At 41.9% G+C, this 19,967-nt stretch overlaps 1 protein-coding gene across 2 annotated transcripts in view; it reads right to left on the bottom strand.

Annotated features, from left to right (window-relative positions):
• Prkar2b (protein kinase cAMP-dependent type II regulatory subunit beta) overlaps positions 1 to 19,967 on the bottom strand; it is a 710,703-nt gene that overhangs the window by 53,141 nt on the left and 637,595 nt on the right. The window contains exon 2 of one of the 2 annotated variants that reach the window (XM_050122316.1): positions 15,445 to 15,480. The exons of the other annotated variant lie outside the window; for it this stretch is intronic. Within the exon in view, the coding sequence (XP_049978273.1) occupies positions 15,445 to 15,480 (36 nt within the window). The remainder of the gene's footprint in view (positions 1 to 15,444; positions 15,481 to 19,967) is intronic. 2 annotated transcript variants of the gene reach the window in all.

The raw sequence follows: 19,967 nt of genomic DNA, 5'->3' as shown, positions 1-19,967 counted from the left end.
GTCATTCCTGAGGTAACCCAGACACAGAAAGACAATTATCACATGTACTCACTCATAGGTGGTTTTTAAACATAAAGCAAAGAAAGCCAGCCTACAAACCACAATTCCAGACAACGTAGACAACAATGCAGACACTAAGAGAGACTTACATAGATCTAATCTACATGGGAAGTAGAAAAAGACAAGATCTCCTGAGTAAATTGGGAGCATGGGGACTTTGAGGGAGGATTGAAGGGGGGAGGGGAGAAGCAGAAAGGGGAGCAGAGAAAAATGTACAGCTCAATAAATATCAATTAAAAATGTATATAAAAAAAGAATAAGTCATTCCAGCTGACCTAAAGTAGTGGGAGCTCATGGACCCTAGACAGACAGCTGGGAGCCTGCATGGGACCTACCTAGGCCCTCCGCATGTGTGTGACAAGTTACATAGCTTGGTCTGTTGGTGGGGCCCCTAGCAGTGGGATCAGGACCAGTTCCTGTCTCATGAGCTGGCTTTTGGGAACCCATTCCCCATGCTAGTTTGCCTTGTCCATCAAAATGCACGGGGGAGAAGCTTGATCCTGCCTCACCTTGATGGGCCATACTTGGTTGACTCCCATGGGAGGCCTGCTCCTTTCTGAATGGAGAGGAAGAGGAGTGGATGGAGGAATGGGGGGAGGTGGGGGGAACGGTAGTGGGGGGAAGGGAAACTGTGGTCGGCACGTTAAAATAAATGAAAAAAAAAAGTCAAATCAATAACACAAAAACACTTAGAGGAGTTCCTAGCTTGAGGCAAGCAGCCAGTAAGTGATTAACTATTATGTCACCTGAAGCATTTCCCTTTGAAACACCAGGCTTTGGTTATATTCCGAGTTTGTAGTCAAAGCGGACTCAAAGCATGGAACTTGTTTTTTCAATGTAAACTATCTTTACCCCATGCCATACCATATTACTAATGTCCTCAGTCGTCTTGAGATTTTTAAAAAAAGACAGAAATAAGGGTAGTACTTGATGATTGAGCATGCCTTTCTGAAGTGTCCTAAGACATTGTCAAGGTCCCAAAAGGGACAAATGGCTACCCCTGGTGCCTACTGGTACATTGGAGTGTATGCTGGTCTCTGGGCTCTTGCAGTATCATGAATCCTGTTAGGGAGTCCAACTTGGTATCCTCGCTCTTTTTTAGGGTAGGCTCCACTGCCTACCTAAACTTCTCCAGCTCATGGGTTTCCCTTCCCCAGCTTCTCATTCCCAATAACCATATCATTTCAGCCATGAGCTCACTCTCTTTTGTCCTCTCTTTGTCCTCCTCTCTAGCTCTCCCTCCTTCTCTTCTCATGGCCTGGTCCACTCTGCTGGCCACGCTTATAGTCTATTACTTTCTATGCTCTGGACTCTTCCAGATGCTTTTGGCTGTACTCCCCCATACCTTAAAAACAAACAGAAAGAAAGAAAGAAAGAAAGAAAGAAAGAAAGAAAGAAAGAAAGAAAGAAAGAAAGAATTTTCCTAAACCAGATCTTGGAACAATCATGTCCTCATTTTACACAAACATAATTTGTGTAAATGTACAGGTATTTATTTCACTTTTCTGTTATAGTCAGTTTAAAATTAAATCAAACTTAAAAGGATTTGTGCTATCAAGACAATACAACCACTTCAGAGGTGCGTATGTCCCTAAAAGGTGCAAATTATAACAGCAACACTTTCCTACATTTGGTAAAGTTCTCTTACAGTTGTAGATAATGACACTGTGACTATTATTTTAAATGCCATATGGTATATGTGATCTTAACACACGTGAAACTGTGAGACAGATGCAGAATGCCATTCTCCATGTAGTCTCCTGCATGACACGATACTCCTCATATCTGACCAGCACCTCTTACCATGACTACTGGGTTCCTCAAGAACAGTTTCCAGTTACATAATCATTAGCTCCAAACCCTAAGGCAGAATGCCTGAGATTCAAGAGCTTAATTCTGGGTTCAAGTGTTTACTCTGGTATGATGTGTTACTTCCGCTTTAAGACCATAATTAACCATGTTTGAAGAAGCAGAGCTCGTCACATGACTATGAGGATTTTCTGACTAGGAAATACACTGACATAATGTATCTGATTGTCATCTTGTAAAGAAGGAGATACTGATGATTATATAGACATTATGAAGACATTCAACATTCTACTCATTTCTAAAACCCTTAGTAGTATTAATAATCTTAGCAAGCATACATCATAGTCTCATAAATCAACAGTACTCTGTGAACTTGGTATTTCCGCCACTACATTTTTAACAGTATTAGACTGGTGTCTGGATACTAAGCAATCCTCTCCAGGTCAAGTACTTAGCTTAGGAGCGCCTGAGCCCAAACACAAACGAGAAATGAAGAAAGAGACGGACCAGGCCACTCAGGGTAACTACAGGCGGCAAATGGTGAGCACAGAGGCTTAGTAAATAAGGAAATACCAGCCGAGTAACTGACTTGTAACACTGGAAACATTTAAGTGTCCTGTAACACTGCTCCACACTATATTAAACCAAGAACAGAAGATGAATTAGTGTGCTGTTTTATAGGACATCTGACAACATCTGGACAAATTCCCCACTCCTACAGCCTTGGCTAAGCAATTCCACATCTACATACATCAAGTATGAATGTATTTTTACGGCGCAATTACACACCACCATATTGTGTCTAGACTCTAAATTCCGTTGTTGCAGAACACTGGTCTAATGAAATTCTGTTGTGTTCTGATCACAACTACAATGGCATCAACACGGATGTACAGGATTGCAATGGGGGAAAGTGGTAATACTTCAGCTTTATAGTAGGATATAGGACCTCATCATTAAAAGGCCAAAATTAAATTAAAAAAAAGATTCTAATTCACTGTTATTGACAATACAGAAGCTGGGAATCATTTCAAATTTAAAAATTAAAATAGAGTGGTCAAGTCCCAATTCTCACATAGTCTCACCCGTCACACCCCCTCCCCGTGCTTTATCTTTTTTCTAAGTCATCAGACCGCATCTACTACCTAACATTACAGCTGTCAGAGTACTTACAAGGCTCATCACACCTGTTTCTATATTACACAAACAGATGGAAGCGGGCTGACGCATCTTTTATAGGATCCACACTACAAAGGAATGTGATCGTTACTAATTACAATGCTGCAAACCAATCAAGCACAACACATTCAGTCTGTAGTGTCGTCCTCGCAAATTTCCTATACCATTAACTTAACCGTTTGGTTTGAAGAATGTGAAGGGTATATAAACTAAGCGCATGTCTTTAATCCTGTTCCTCAGAGGGAGACACAAGTGGATCGCTGTGAGCTCAAGGCTAGCCTGGTCTACATAGCTAGTTCCAGGCCAGTCAGACCACGATGAAACCCAATCTTAAAAACAAACTAACAAAAAGTATTGTATAAATTCAATTGAATTTTTCAGATAATAAGGTTTTATTTGCCTTCTTGAGGGAGAAATAAAGATTAATAATAAATCTGAATAAAATGTAAACAAACAATTCCTAGAAACACAGGTAAGGATATGTTTAGATACTCAATATCATAATTTCAACATCACAGTACATTTTCAATAATTTGAATGATAATGTGGTATTTTCAGGTTTCTAAAATGTTTTAAGGGAAACTGGGTAACAGTGAAATTTAAATTGAAATGAATCGGAATCAGCTATTTGAACTAAAAAAACATAAATATGCAAACCCATAATTCAGAGCACAGAAAATTTAGCGATGAACAGGATAAAATTCAAAGAACGTATTTAAAATAGCAGAAATACCTATAACCCTATTAATAATAACACTAATTTAACTTCCTTACCTATAAAAGCATATATAGAAAAAACAATGCTAGCAATAGAATTTATTCAACAAATGCTTTTAATGTGTTGGAATTTATCATAAGAATATTTAACGTGATTTTAAAATTCAGGATGAAAACCATGACAGAAAATAGCTGCAAACTGGAAGGACAGAACACAAGCTCAGAAAGAACAAGGTTAAGTCCCTAGCACCGCATAAACCAGGCATGGAGACATCAGAATCACACTAAGCCCAGGGTCATCCTTGGTTACCTAATGATGCTGAGGCCTGGTTACATGAGACCCTGTCTCAAAAAAGAAAAGCTAGACATGGCTTGACTTGTTTCCCGTGAACAGTCACAAATACCTGCATGATTTGATGATGAAGTATGCAACAGTTTTATAGTTCTATTGCCCCACTCCTGTTTAATAAAATATCTAAAACTATTTTGACTCAGTATTTCGATAATACTGAAGATAAAAAGAAAATGACCTTAGCCATAACCTTGGGAACTGAATCACTCTTTGTGCCTATTAAACAGAGATGGTCTAAAATCCCCCTGTGAAGAACTGCCAGTGACTCTCCTTAGCCACCACTGGGGAAGCAGCACTAAGAACGCTGGTGGCCCACACCCGAGCCTGATTCATTTCACCAGCAACAGCACTGGCTTTCGCCTACTACCATGAGAGTTCAGAACCAGCCTAACTGATCCACCATCAAACAGCCCTTATCCTTGTTGTGATACTTTGTTTGTGTTTTAGAAGGATCTCTGTGAGTTCAAGGCCACGAGATTGACTCTAAAAGAGCCAGGTGGTGGTGGCTCACACCTTTAATCCCAGTACTTGGGAGTCACAGGTCTTTAATCTTAGCACTAGGGAGGTGGAGACAGGAATGGAAATGGTTGGGCAGAGAGAGGACTATGAGGCGGGAGAAGACAAGAGTTCAAGCGTTCAGTCTGAGGACTTGTAAAGACAGGATACCCCACTTTGTAGAGGTAAGAACTAGTGGCTGGCTGTTCTGCTTCTCTGATCTTTCAGCTTTTACCCCCTAATATCTGACTCCGGGTTTTTATTATTAGGAACAATTAGAAATCACGCTACATATCCCCACTAGAGAATTTTATTCTTTTACAAAGTGACAGATGAGAAAAGGTTGGGAACTGGAAATTGTTGAAAACATTTGTGACTGATGAGTCATCTCAGAGTGATCTCTGCCCACACTCTGATATTTACTTTGACCCCTTCAGCTACAACCTCCAACTCTATAACCGAACCTCCACAAACCCCTTCTGAAGCAACCACTTAGCTAAATGAAATATTTAATTCCATTTAACTCCTAACTGTAAGATATAATACCAATGTTTTTGTCAATAGTACATAATTCTAGATTTTAAGGTCCTTGCTATTCTGGATTTTTGTTATTTGTTTTAAAATACACTAAATAGACCCCCTCTTGTGCTATTATAAATGTGCTATTTAAAAAAACAAAACGATGTAGTCACTAGATTCACAGAATCTAAAAGTATAAATACCAAATAGAAAACGCAATAGAAGGCAACGGTTTAGTTTAGAAAGTCACAGGGCAGATATGGTGGACAAGAGTTTCCCCTTTTGCTGCTGCAGCTGCCACTCACAAGCTGCTTAGACCTCACAGAGCATCTAGGCAGGGGCTATCAGAAAATAGCCACACAGCACTCGAGGCCCATGCCTCACTATCCGTGGGGCCCTGCGAGTCTATTTAGAAAGGGACGACATGACTAAGTAAGTCATGAAGGGTATTTTTTAAATAGCTAAGAAGGTCACTGTCACCTTTTCTGGTGACATCTAGTGAAGACGACCTTCACAGTGCCCTGAAGTGGGCTTATGTGGCCAGTCATTATGAAAACAGCATACCGTCTGTTTCTGTCTTAAATTTTTAGTCGTCTTGTTATAAAGCCAACACTCTCTGTGTTCAATAACTCCTAACTAAAGAAAGAAAACACATACAAAAAAGGAGAAGTAGAAAGAGAGACCTGATGAGTGGTTGAGGTTATGCTGGGTTGTGCTTTCCGCCCTGAGGCTGGCCTGTATGTAGAGCAGGGTGGCCATGACTCCCAGTGATCTGCCTCCCTCTGCCTCCCGAATGCTGGGGCTACAAGTATGAAAGAGCAGCCTGAGGACATTTAACTGAAGCATTAATTTTTTAGATATCAAAAAACTTGATCAATTCTAAATTAGAATAAAATAGCTCACGGAGCTCAGGGACTCAGAACCCAAGGACAGTATCGTTTATTCTCTAGTTATTGGCTCAAAAGAAGCAGCTGGCAAGATTGGCTAGGGAAGTGGGGTCAGGTGGCAGCATTTATACACAAGTTAAAATAGCAAGGTGAAATTTTAAAAGGCAATCTTAGTTTTCAAAAAACAGTCTATAGATACAGCTGATAATTTAGGGAAGAGAAGATGTTTTTCTGCTCTTAGCTAAAGAAATTTTCTACACATGCAATTACAATGATAAGTTAGTTCAAATTTGGGGTAGTGCTAAGTCCAAAAATTATTGACTTACATACTTCAACTAATTAAAATTAAGAGCAGTAATACACAGAAGGAAAAAAACAGAATGGATATTAGGACATTTGGTTCTATTGGATTTTGAGACATTGAACTAATAAAAACACATTTAACCCTTAGTACACGGCAGGGATTACACCCAGAGTTTTCTAATCATTCTCTTCATGAACCATCACAATAAGCAATTTTTACAGGAGACCACTTAAGTAGTTTATCCAGATCACATGGAATAACCAATGGATCCAAAGACCCTCATCACTGTCTTCCCTTCGGCTGAGCCTACAGCTAAACATTGTAAGTTCTTACTAAATATTTAATCAGTAAGTGGAAAATAATTGCCCCATTTAGGACCTCTTCATTTCTTACTGCTGTCTGCAGTTAAATACTGGGAGGTTAAAAGTAGCCTTAAGTTTAGTTTAAACAAACATTTACAGAGAATCAATGCAACCCTACACCCGTGCCTTCAACCGTGTTACCCTTGGTCACCCACATGACGACGCTTTCTCAGACATTTTGTTGTTGTTTGGGGTTTTTTTTGTTTTGTTTTATTTTCTCTTTTGTTTTTTGAGATGGGGTTTCTCTGTGTAGCCCTGATTGTTCTAAAACTCATTTTGTAGACTAGGTTAGCCTCAAACTCATAGAGATCCCCCTGCCTCTGCCTCTCAAGTGCTGGGATGAAAGGCGTGCGCCACCATCACCCAGCAACAACTGTGTTTTTACCAAACTCATCTCTCCACTCCGTGAACTTCCCCTTTGCCTGCAACTTCCTCAAGAATGCAGAGTACTTACGGGTTCATCGTCAACAATGTTGAGTGCTCTGTAGAAGTGTTGACCTGTGGGCTCTCCTTTCTAACACTTCTCCCACAGGGAACCGGAGTCTACATTTTTCATAGGACATTACTTTTCTTAGAGAGTGCCACCCCTTGTATGCTGCAATAGGAAAGATACTGGGAGGCCTTGTAGAGTTCCCTACATTGCCATCCTTCTCCAAGATTCACGACATTGAGGTGCACATTCCGGAGTCACCCCAACTTTACCATCGTCACCAGACACTGTCTAAGAGGCAATCCTCAATCTGTGTTGGGCTTCCGTAATTCCAACAAAACTTCACTCATCCTCCACTTCTTGCCCCATAACTATGACATGCTCATTCTTCCCCAGAAAAATCATCTCAATCTCGAGCCTGGAACATGGCTACCACGTGCCACCTACCACCAAGGGCTCCCCACTCATTCCTGTGGCAATCCATGCTGACAAAACTCCACTCTGGCAAAATAAAATGCTTGGTTTCTGAATAATGGGTTCTTAGAACTAAATTTGTAATTTTCTTTTATGAAATCTTTTTATGAGAACTTCCACATTTCCTGTAGGTCACATCAAGGCTGTGACGCCTAAGCTGTGGCCAGCTACAAGATTAATAAACCAAAAATAAGACTATTTAGAAAATACTATATAAATCTGGTATATCTATAGAAACTCCACATTTTATAGAGGTCTATAATGAATTATAGACTGGTCTATAATATATTAGGAAAAGAAAACAAAGAAACAGAAAAGGGTTCTGTTTGTGCAGCAGAAACCCTAAACCCTAATCATATTCAGAATGGCTATGCTGAGTCGATGTATCCATTTTATCTATTCCTGGTCAGATCCAGGGCTGTGTGCTGGTAATGAGGACGCTCCGTGGGCTCCATCCTTGCCAGGGTGATTTCCAAGGCTCTCGGCATCTCCTGGTCTTGTTGGAGGAAGTGTGTCACTGTGGAGATGGGCTTTGAGGTCTCATATGCTCAAGCTATGCCCAGTGTGGTACAGAGTCTCCTCTGAACCTGCCTGCAGATCAAGATGTAGAACTCTTCAGTTCCTCTAGTGTCTGTCTGCATGCGGCCATGACTCACCATGATGATAATGGACTAAACCTCTGAAAATGTAAGCCAGCCCCAATCAAATATTTTTTTTTAAAAGAGTTGCCGGGTCATGGTGTCTCTTCACAGCAATAAAATCCTAACTAAGACAGAAGTTGGTACCAGGGACCCGGGTACTGTTGTGATAAGCCTGACTATGCTTTTGTTTGGAGGAAGGTAGACCTTGAGACCTGGGGTTAGGAATGGGATGCTTTAAGTGCAGCTTAACAGGCCATAATAGTAGGAACATGGAAGACAGGGGTGACAAGGGGGATCTGAACTATGGGAGCCCAGCTCAAGGGGTTCCAGAGGAGAAGAATTTTAGTGGCCTAGAGACCAGTCTTGTGACACTCTAGTTAATAATGTGGCTGTTTTTTGTCCTTGTCTGAAAAGTATGCCTGAGGCTAAAGTGAAGAGTTTTGGATTAATTGCATTTGTAAAGGAAATCTCAAAAACAGCCTGGTATTGACTCTGTCAGGTGGTCATTAAAAGTTCACTCTTATGAAGATTAATAATGAAAAGGAACAAGCTGAACAGGGAAAAATACAAAACGTACAGATTGGGGAGAAAAGGGGCACCAGGAAGTGAAATGGGGCTAAGTCCTCTGTTCACGAAGATAAATAGATTTAACTGGAGTAAAGGGAGTGGTGACCTCAGGGCAAGAGCAACTGGTGAAAAAGAATTAAAGAAAAGCTGAGAGCTGGTTGTGGTTGTGCACACCTTTAATCCCAGCACTCAGAAGGCTGAGGCAGGCCGATCTCTGAGTTCAAGGCCAGCCTGATCTACAGAGCAAGTTCCAGAACCAAAGGAAACCATAGAAAACAGATGTAATTGAACAAGGGGGGGGGGATAGTCCAGTCCCAGCAAGCAGCAGAACTTGGCAACTTTGGTTACATGATTCTGGTTTTAGATTCAAGGATAACAAAAAGGGGTTATAGAATCTTCCTCTACAACCAAGGAAGGCTGCTGAGGCCAGAGTATCCCTACGTGGAGGCCCAAAGAAGCCATTGTGTGCAGCTGTGAAGGACTGCCTTGGAGAACCCAAGACCTTAGAGATGCCAGAGCCCTGGGATTTCTGCTGAGAAGTGTGTTGCGGTTAACAAGCTGAGAAGAACTGGAGATCTGAAGAACATTTTGACATCAAACAAGGAGATGTGGAGACTGGAGTTTGCCCAGCTGGTTTTCAGTCTTGGTTTGGTCCAGTATTTCCTCACCATGCTTCCTTCCCTACATTCTGGAAAGGTAAAATATATCCTGTGCCACTATATGTTGGAGATGTGTAATCTGTTTTCTATTTTAATTTTATAGGGGATTACAGTCAGGAGATTATATGGCTCTTACTGGGTGGAGCAGGTGGTGGTAGCACACGCCTTTAATTCCAGCACTCAGGAAGCAGGGATGGATTTGAATTTCAATTTGAAGCTGGCCTGGTACACAAAATGAGTTCCAGGACAATTAGAGCTGTTATACAGAGAAACCCTATCTCAAAAAACTAAGGAAGAGAAAGAGAGACTGAATTTGCATAACTCTCAGACAGAAGAAACTTTGACCTCTGGACTTCTATAGACTAAGGGATTTTTGAAGTTGGACTAAATGCATTTTGCATGATGTTATGCCTGCAAGCCTACATGGGGCCAGTAGAATGTGGCAGTTTGAATAGGAACGACCCCACAGACTCAGGTATTTGAATGCTTGGCCCATAGGGAGTGGCATATTAACAAGTATGGCCTTGTTGGAGGAAGTGTGTCACTGTGGGGGTGGGCTTTGAGGTCTCATACATTCAAGCAACTCTCAGAGTGGCCCAGAGTCTCCGTCTACTGCCTGTGGGTCCAGAAGTCGAACTCTCAGCTTCTCCAGCACCATGTCTGCCTGCACGCTGCCACAATAATGAGGGACTAAACCTCTGAACTGTAAGCCAGCCCCAATTAAATGCTTCCCTTCATAAGGGTTGCTGTGGTCATGGTGTCTCTTCACAGCAATAAAACTCGTAAGACACACCTGGAGAAACTGAGTCTCAGGAAAGCTACTAAGTAGCCTGAACTTTAAAAGTGATACCGAATAAAAGTAGCTATTAGTGATGGAGCACAAATACCCTTATGTTCTCTGTCAAATGTACAGTGTTACCAGCTTTAATGGCGCTCGCTCTTCCTGTGAGCCGTGTCCTAACAACCTTTGTGGTTACCATGGCATCTGTCATCCTATGAGTCATGGCCAGTTTCCCTGATGGGCTGTGAATTTCGCACGGTCGGCATCGTATTCCTGCATCCCTAGCAGTACACCTGGGACCCAGGAGACTCTTAGTAATGTTGGCAGAATCAATTAGTGAACTAATTAGCAAAGTAGCATTTTCTCGGCATGTGCCGTGGAGTACAGGTGAGGATTCCCTAACTGCCATATCTCAGCAGAGGAGACTCCTATGAGAACAGTCTGGGGGGAAATAAGGACCACGGGTGAAAGGCTCTCACCACTGAGACACAGACAAACACCAGGCTATAAAATATTTCCAAAACAAGGCAAAACATAAGTTCCCAATTCAAGATGTGAACTGCTGCTAGCTGCTTCACTATTTTCTTGAGATTAATTTTGCATTTTTTTCTCATTTTACTTTTAATGTCACTTTACACGCTGAGTATATGAGACTAACAAACTTTAATTTCAGCTCTGAAATTTTCTTAATGCTAATTTTAGAAAAATAACGAAAGTTTATCTTTGTTAAAATTTACTATACAAATCCACACCCATGGCAAAACACTAGACTGAATTATCTTTACAAAAGTCCTTGTGTGCATGTGTGAATGCACGGGTACACCCGTCACAAGAAACAAGCGCTTCTTAGCACAGGACTGCTTCAGACCTTGAAAGCAACGCCAAACATCAATGCAGACTCCGTGGGCAATAGCAGGACATGCTGACCAACAGCTGCAGTGTCTGCGCTGCCCAAGAACTCACAGCGGCTAATAATGGGTCAGGAATAACCTTCAAAATGCCAGAAAAGCAAATTTTAAAAATTCTAGGAAGTCAATTTACGAAAGAGAAGAAAAACCAAGACACAGAAGTGGTTAATGGGGGGGGGGGGGGGAGCTCTTAGTAGGACAACAGAAAAAGTCTGACTCTAAGGACAGTAGGATACAGTGTCTGGAGTTTACAGCCGTTAATTCCCACATGTAGAAAGATGTCCTTGATTTTAGCAGATGTGCACTCAAATATTTAGAATTCCTGAAAGGGTCAATAAAAGATTAAAGTGTGACTGGGAATGATGACACTCAGGAGCCTGAGGGTGGGAGGAAAAATCCCGAATTCAAAGCTAGCCTGGGCTACACAGACACCTTCATCTCAAAAACTAAAAATATGTGTGCATATGTGTGGGGGTGTATAAAGAAAGGGGAGTGTGCAAATGTGTCAAAATAATGAATTAACAATCAAGGAATCTGGGTCAATGTGTTCATTCAGCTATTCTTTGAAATTTTCTGTAAATATATTTTTCTAAATAAAACCTTGTGTTTAGAAAAAAACAAAAAGAGTGACCTGCCCTCACAAGGCAAGGCATTGTCTCTGGCTGGATCTCCCTCTCCCACTTTAGAAATAAAACCACAGGGAAAACACTGGTATCTGCTGGAATCCTATAATGTGCAAACAATAAAAAAGAGATACTCTGATTAAAGACTGACGTCAATGTTACGACTCCAAGGCTAACACTTTTCTCTGCTGGGCTACAGTACAATGCCTCGTGAGGGTTTTGCTGGCTGTATTTAAAGCACGCTCTTCGAAAGATGCGTTACTACTAGTACTTAGACGTTTGTGGGGGGTCTTATTGAAACCACTCAGCCCTTAGGACAGACTTGAATATTATTGTGAGCCTCCCAGCGAGGGAGAAGGGGAGGGGAGAAGGAGAGGGAGCGAGGAAGAAGGAGGAAGAAAGGAAAGGAGGAGAAAAACAGTTCTCTGTATTTTAAAAGGAGTGTTTACAAAGGCCCCTTCCCCGAAAGAAATGAACCAAAGCAGACGTTTTCTTTTAATAACAGGATTGTAAGGTGCTGTGGGTCTAAGGAGGCGCTGCATGGAAGACACCCTAAGTGTATTGCAGTTGTGTTTCAGCAGGCAAGCGACAACCCACCTTCATGTTTCATAGAACTTACCCAACAGACCTGCAGGGCCAGGCTCTATATTTCTAGCATTAGAATATATATTCTATTCCAGTAGTGAGGCTGCCACTGCCTTCACCCTAAGTAGTGAATTGGCTTCTGAAAACTGAGGACCTAAACCCACAGGAACTCTGTTTAGCAATATGGACTAAAACTGGCCCTTTTACTTATAGGACCAATAACTAACAGGTTTGTAGGTGTGGTGGTTTGAAAGAAAATGCTCCCCCCCCCCAGGGAGTGGCACCATTAGGAGGTGTGGCCTTGCTGGAGGAAGTGTGTCACCGAGAGGCTTTCTCAAGCTGCACTTAGTGTGACAGCCAGTGGACTTCCTGTACCTGCAAGAGGTAGCTCTCTCAGCTCCAGCAACATCTTTGCCCGCATGCCGCCATGCTCCCTGCCATAACGATAGCAGACTCAACCTCTGAAACTGTAAGCCAGCCCCAAGTAAAAGTTTCATTTGTAAGAGCTGCTGTGGTGTCTCTTCATACACATTCACACAAATAAAAGTGAATGTAAAAAAAGGAGCACGAGCCTAAATAGTGCGCCTGCTACGTGTCTCATAAACATACTTCTCGTCCTCACGAACCAGAACAACAGTATAAGAGAAGAACGTTTTATTTAACTGACTTGTGTCTGAAAATTATTTTTAATTGATGTAATATAAATACAAAAAGCTCCAAACTCAGGGGTATAAGGAACTTAGAATATGAGAAACTGCATCTCACCGAGTTTTCATCCACCCAGCACTGACCAAGCACCAGCACCACCGACATTGTTGTAACACACAGTGTTTCTAGCTTATTTTGTAATAAATACAGGGGTTTCTTTTTTGAATTATTATTGTAAAAGAAACAAACTCAAAGACTTCTGGGTGATTTTATCTGACTGGTTTTCTTTCTCATAGATTCCAGTTCTTAAGAGTTTTACAGTTTAATTCTGAGAGGAAAATAGGACAGAAATTAAACTCAACCAAAAAGACTCCTCAGGCAATCTCAGTAATTACATACAATTTTCTATATTTTTAACAAGTGATTTTTTTTAAAGAAATGTTCCTTTATAAGAAGCTGAAAAAAATGCTCCTCCACTAACAGAACTGCAGAATTTCCCTCCCAGAGTACCCAAGACTGAGTCTATGGTCTGCAGCCAGGAACTATGTAGAAAAATTTTCATAAAAATTATATGAAGGCAAAATATAGATATGTAAATGATTAACTATATCCTCATTCTCCCATATACAACATTATTGTTGTTTTCCTAAGATATATGATTTCATTTCTCTCGGCTCGCAGTCTGAAAGTAGTGTGTATGGACAGTGAACGACTGACCAGGGCACTGTACAAAGTACTCTTGTATTCGCAATCAACATTGACCCTTTAATGGTTTTCAGCACACATTATGACAATTTTGTACCTTTTAGGCTTACTGGTTTTGTTGTTGTTGTTGCTGCTGCTGTTATTATTTTGGTTTTCTGTTTTGGGTCTTTGTTTTGAGACAGAGTTTCTCTGTGTAGCCCTGGGTATCCTAGAACTCGCTCTGGAGACCAGGCTGGCCTCAAACTCACTGAGATCCACCTGCCTCTGCCTCCCGAGTGCTGGGGTTAACATCAAGTACCAGCACCACCGCCCGCTGGCTTATTGTTATTTTATAATAATTTTTTTTATTCTTTTCACTTGTACTTCCAAATGTCTGTCGGCCGGGAAAAGAATACATTTGAGTTGTATTTGCTAGTTAGTATTTCATCGGCTACATTTCCAGCCAGGTCCTAAGGAGATACAGCGGATGCATGCACATTTAGGGGAGGAGAGGTAGAATAATGGTGTTTGAACACTAATCTATACCCTGAGCCATCAAGTATTGATGAATACATCATATAAAAAGTACTAATGGAACATACTCATAAACAAACGTCTCACACAGCACAGGGCAGGAAGGGGGATGGTCCCAAGACCCACAGCTGTTCCTACTGGATGGACTTCACACTCAAAAGGCGAGATACACGAAGGTTGATTACACTTGTTTCTTCCTGGTTTCTACCGCTTTTGAGAGTCGTGTTTCACGGCTCTGCTCTGGATAAAGTTCAGTGCCTTGCAGACATAAACACAACCTATTCCACAGAAGGCACTCAAACCTGCGTCGTGCATCAGCTGTTTAAAATAAGCACGCAGGCAGCACACCTTCTTCCTTTCCGTTGTTACAGACCTGGTCACTGCACACAAGAGTAAATTATTCTATTAACTGCTAGCAAAGTATATATAAAAAAAAGGCTTAAAGCTTTCTGAGTTTTATAACACAACAGAAATTGGGCAATTTTATAAAATAAAGAACTAATTTCTAATATCTGACTTCAAAGGTAAGTGTATGAAATATTTATCTTCTATTTTTGAGTAAAATAATTCTACCTGTATGTAAGAGGAAGAGTAGCCCTCCCAAAGTAAATGCAGTACACCCCTCAGTCCTCTCTCTGAGAAGATATTCCACAGAGTGAATTTCCCAGAAAGTCACGGATCCATTTCCACTCCCCAACTCCCTTTACTGAAACTGGTGTAGACAGAAATGCCTTGAGCTGCATGCCCCTTTCCCCACGGGTCGCAGGGCCCACACCGATCACCATTTCAGGGTGCCAGGGACTATTTAAGACAGCGACTAAAAACGTCAAGTGGTTTGCTCCCACTCTAGAGGGCTCCGGCTAATGGTTAAAAACGCCCCCTCTCGTTTCTAGGTCTCCTTTGCCCATTCGTTAAACCACTGCTTCTAAACTGTTCCCGGTGAGTGAGAAAGTCACCCAAGTAGCCGTTCTGTTAAAAGCAAGAAAAATGCGCAGACTGAGATGAAGCCTGGGCCACAGTGGGACTTAAACACAGACTCGCGGATTAATCAATTTTCAATTAATTCCTAATATATCATTATATCACATTGGGGTTCCTCTTAGAAAAAAAGATGAACAGATAGGTTATTTCCCCGTTAATTATTCTTTGTACAGTTTTGTCCAGCACAACTATCATCTTTAAAATGTCACCATTAGCGGCGAGTGAAGTCCGTAGGACAGACTTACCCGAGGCGCGCCTTGTGAACCGATTTATAACTGGAGCTAAAAGAAAAGAGCAGAACAATATGATTAGATTTTTTAAATCATATTTATCCTAAAACCAAGAGAGACTCAAGTCGGTTAAGTAATTCCATAAGTTCAATATAAACGAGAATGTATAAATAATACAAGAATAAATATAAACCATATAAAATCAAATGGTCAGAATAAAGCATTTACTACGAACAAAAGAAATAAAAATCCCTAAAGAAACATAACATAAACTCAGTGTTTTACCTATCAGATTAATTTCCCCTAAAGACTTTAAATAAAAACCCTTTGTTAAAGCACATTTATGCCACCTAACTGGAGGACAACAAACTTACAAATGCTGCTAGGAAACAAAGGGGCAGCTACACTAAAGGGCCAGCTAAGCTCTGTCCTCAGTCTGCTTTTGGGGTGGGGGGTGAGTCTTGAGGAAGAGCTATGGAGAAAGGAAAAGCAACATATAAACAGGCCGTTTAAGCAGTAGACTTTTGAAACGGAAACGAAACCAAAAATGTTCATGGGAAATAAACTCATGCTTAGGTGAAGGATAGTCCACCCTTGCCAGCCCTAGATGGAATAATGTGTAAGGCGTCCACGACATACAATGTGCACACAGGAAGATGTGGGTGCAGACTGGGGCACGCCGCATCCACTGCTCTGTCTGCCCACAGCCTGATTCCACTTGGTTCTGGGATGTGCAGACATAAATATATCAAGAAAAGGAAAAGTTCTGATGTTCTTTTAAGGGAAATGGATAGATGGGTGATTCACATTACGTACAAGGGCCAGCATGTGTGTTCAAAAAATCATGGGTCTGCTATGCTATGTGTTAACACTTTAAGACTTCTAAAGCAGCAATTACGAAGGCTGTTTACGCTACAGAGACAGAGGAGACACAATTCTCAGCACTGTGGTTCCATGAAGAGTATGTTGGCACAGGAACAAGGATTTGGAGAAAGGCTACGTGAGGCAGATGCTCCAAGCTTTAAACTTCATTATCTCTATGTGGTTTTGATAAGGAAATGCTACAGTGAAATTTTTTAAAAGAGATGAACTTGTGGTAGATCTCTCTCTCTCTCTCTTTCTCTCTCTCACACACACATGCACACATGTGCGCGCGCGCACACACACACACACACACACACACACACACACTGCAGCAAAGTTTGAGGCCAAAAATCTAAAAACATTGCAGAAAGGAAGGTGGGGGAGGAGAAGAGAGGGGAGGGGAGGGAGGTACTGAGTTCTGAAATTGTACAGTGAGAGGTCAGTGCATTTTCCTCCGTACCAATCTTCACTAACATAAAGGGTTAACCTTGTGAAATAACTCAAAATCCACCTATTAAAACAATACATAAGCTGGTGCACATCTTTAATCTCAGCACGGAGGAAGAAGAGGCAGGCAGATCTCTGAGTTCAAAGCCAATCCTGTCTATGTGGGGAGCTTCAGGCCATACGGCCACATAGTGAGACCTTGTCTCAATCAATCTAGTATATGATAGAAAAATTATATTCTCCATATTGTTCAAGAAACAAAATTCTTATTTATATTTATATACTACAATAATTCAGCAGAAACAAATTACTTATGCAAACAAATCTAATTAGGTAAACTGTTTACACACCACACACATACACACACACACAATACCCATGGTTTTTATGAATACTTTAAACCCCTTTTTGTATCCTTAAGAAGGGAGTCCCAACAGAGCCTCCCTCCAAGGCTTACATGGACAATGACTTGAGACAGCAGAGATTAATCCAACCACGGGAATGCAGGCGAGAGAGCATGGACAGGTGAAGGTAAAAGGCCAATTACAGCCTTGGGACGGAACACGGACCCCTTGTTCAGTGCCCCAGCCCGCCAGCCTCGTCAGAAGCCACAGTGGCCTCTGGTGTGGTATGTTCTCCAGGCCAGGGGTCTTACAGGAAAATTTCCCACAACAATCATCTAGAGCGTCTTTTCCTTTCGGAAGGGATCAAAGCCTAGGGTCTTGAACATGACATCCATATGTCCCACCATACTCCTATACATCCAGATGTCTTCTGAAATTGTGGGAACTATTTTAATTGTCAGACTAACTCAGAGCACAACCGTGACAGTCAACCTCTGAACACTCCTGACAAGAAGGATAGTCCTGCATCCCAGGGTTGTGTTCTATACGACACCTGTTATTATTGTATCTTTGTGTGTGTGTGTATACTGTGTGTGTTCATGCATGTGTGTAGCTCTATAGCAGAGGGCGACCTTCAGTTTTCAAGCTCCCCTTCCACCCTGTTTGAGACAGTCTCTTGAAATTGCTAGTTTTTGCTTTTGTCTTTTTTTTTTTCCCTTCTACATATTCCAAGCTAGCTGGCCACAAGCTTCTAGGAATCCTGCTGTCTCTGCCTCCCGTGTCCACAGAGGAGCACTGAGATACCAGGCTCACTCTCACAGGGCTCTATGTGGTTTTCAGGGATCCAAACTTAGATTCAAACTTTGCGTAGTAAGCTCTTTCACAAATAAATCATGTTGCTAGCTCCTGTAGGGCTTTTCATTAACCTGCTAGACATTCAAGTCTGCAAGAGTCTATTTGTAACCATCTGAGCCTAGATACTGTGTATAGAAATACACATGACTACTTTATACAGTTTTAATATATAGATTTTCCCAGTAGTGGGCTGTCAAGATGGCTTAGCGTCCCTAGAACATGTAAAGAGAGAAGGGAAGAGTAAACTTCATAGAGCTGTCCCCCAACTTCCATGCTTCCATGTGCACTCTCTCTCTCTCTCTCCCTCACACACACACACACACACACACACACACACACACACCATGAACACATATGCATAGAAATAAGTTTTTTAACTTCCCCCGCAGAACTATCATATGAATCAAAAGATTAAGTTCCCTCCCTCCCTCCCTCCCTTCTTTCTTATATTTTGTTTTGTCTGGAATTTTACTCTGACATGATTTTAGAAAGCCATCCCATTCTGTCACGCAGTCTGTGGTATGTGAGTGACCAGAACAATCCATTTGGCCAGACTCCATCCACAACATTCATGTTCTTCAAAGTCCCACACAGGTGGGAGAGTCTAACCACGTTGTCTTCTTCCTCATATGCTGAAGTCCGTATCTACCTAAACACCACAAATTACACTCCTTTGTGTCCCTCCCTGACAGGCTTTCCAGCGTCTGGATCTACCTTCGAATTGTGAGTGTGTGAGCCACGTGAAGACTATCTTCACAATAAATGGGGTCTAGGAATGGACAGTTAAGCAGATGGGTTGTGACAGGGCAGGTGGTTTGCCCTGTCAAGACATGTACAGTGTTGGTAATTAGCAAAATTCCAGTCCCTCATATCTATACCCCATATTCTAAGAGACAAAGCAACAAGCCTTTCCTGCATACACTTGTAGGAAGGAAGTTAAGACATCACCTTTTTTCTGACGTTTTAATCTAGTTAGCAGCATAGGGGAGGGGACTGGAAGTAAGTGTGCATCTGGCCAGCAATGACCAACACGCTCTCTCAGGAGCCACGCCAGGGAAGGCCAGGGTGGCGATGCACATGTCACTACGGCGAAAGCCCACAAAAGGGGCCCTGGGTCGTGCTGCTGCCCCACTGAATCACTCCCATAGAATCTGATGAATTGCTTAATTTTGATTTACAAAATCTGAACAGTAAGTGACACACTGTGTGCCACTAAACTCTCTTTAGTTCCTGTGCTCCCAGGAACCCAGACAACTGTCCTCTGTCACCTAGAGCATCCTCAAGAGGAAAAGTTCCCACACCTGAGGTGAACTGAAGGCATGCCTCCTTTCCCCGGAGAACCTCTGCCTGAGCGCTTCCTCTGTCCACAGAAACGGCTGTTTTACTCTTTGTACCCGGCTGCCCTGGCACGTAAAACGTGCTAAGTCAATACCTAACAGATGGATCGATAAACTGGAAAGTACACAGAGCAAACCTCTGCTTCTGCCTCATTCCTGGCTGCAAGGATGGACACAGGCCCAGGGCCGGGGGGTGGGGGAGATTCTAACAGTCTCTGCTCCTAAAGGGCTGAACCAGGTCTCTTCAGAGTTCCACATACAGTTGCTTCCAGGGCTTACCTAACTTAGAAAAACAGGTGAAAGAGGAATTCAGTGAAGGTTGAAAAGCAAGATCGTTCATAAAACAGAAGTCAGTTAAAAGCACAAAGCAAGGAGACCTGTCTTCAAAATGCACGGACACTCTGGCATGAAGCTGCTGGAGACATTCCAAGCTAAACAAATAGGATCTGAATCGTGTTTTGTGCATGCTCTCTCTCTTGCATGCTCTCTCTCCCTCTCACTCTCTCTCTTTTCACACACACACACACACACACACACACACACACGCACGCACGCATGCATGCACGCGCACACACACACGCAGGCACCCCATCTGTACTAGAGGCACATTGGACCTTTTTGCAGAACATTGTTCATATGCCCTGGAGTAAAATACATTCAACCCTCTTAGATTCCGTAGAATAATTAGCAT

This window comes from Alexandromys fortis, unplaced genomic scaffold (genome assembly GCF_014885135.2).
Source record: "Alexandromys fortis isolate MF-2015 unplaced genomic scaffold, M_Fortis_MF-2015_v1.1 scaffold_201, whole genome shotgun sequence".
In the NCBI taxonomy this organism is placed as follows: Eukaryota; Metazoa; Chordata; class Mammalia; order Rodentia; family Cricetidae; genus Alexandromys; species Alexandromys fortis.
This window is presented reverse-complemented; position numbering and strand designations above follow the sequence as displayed.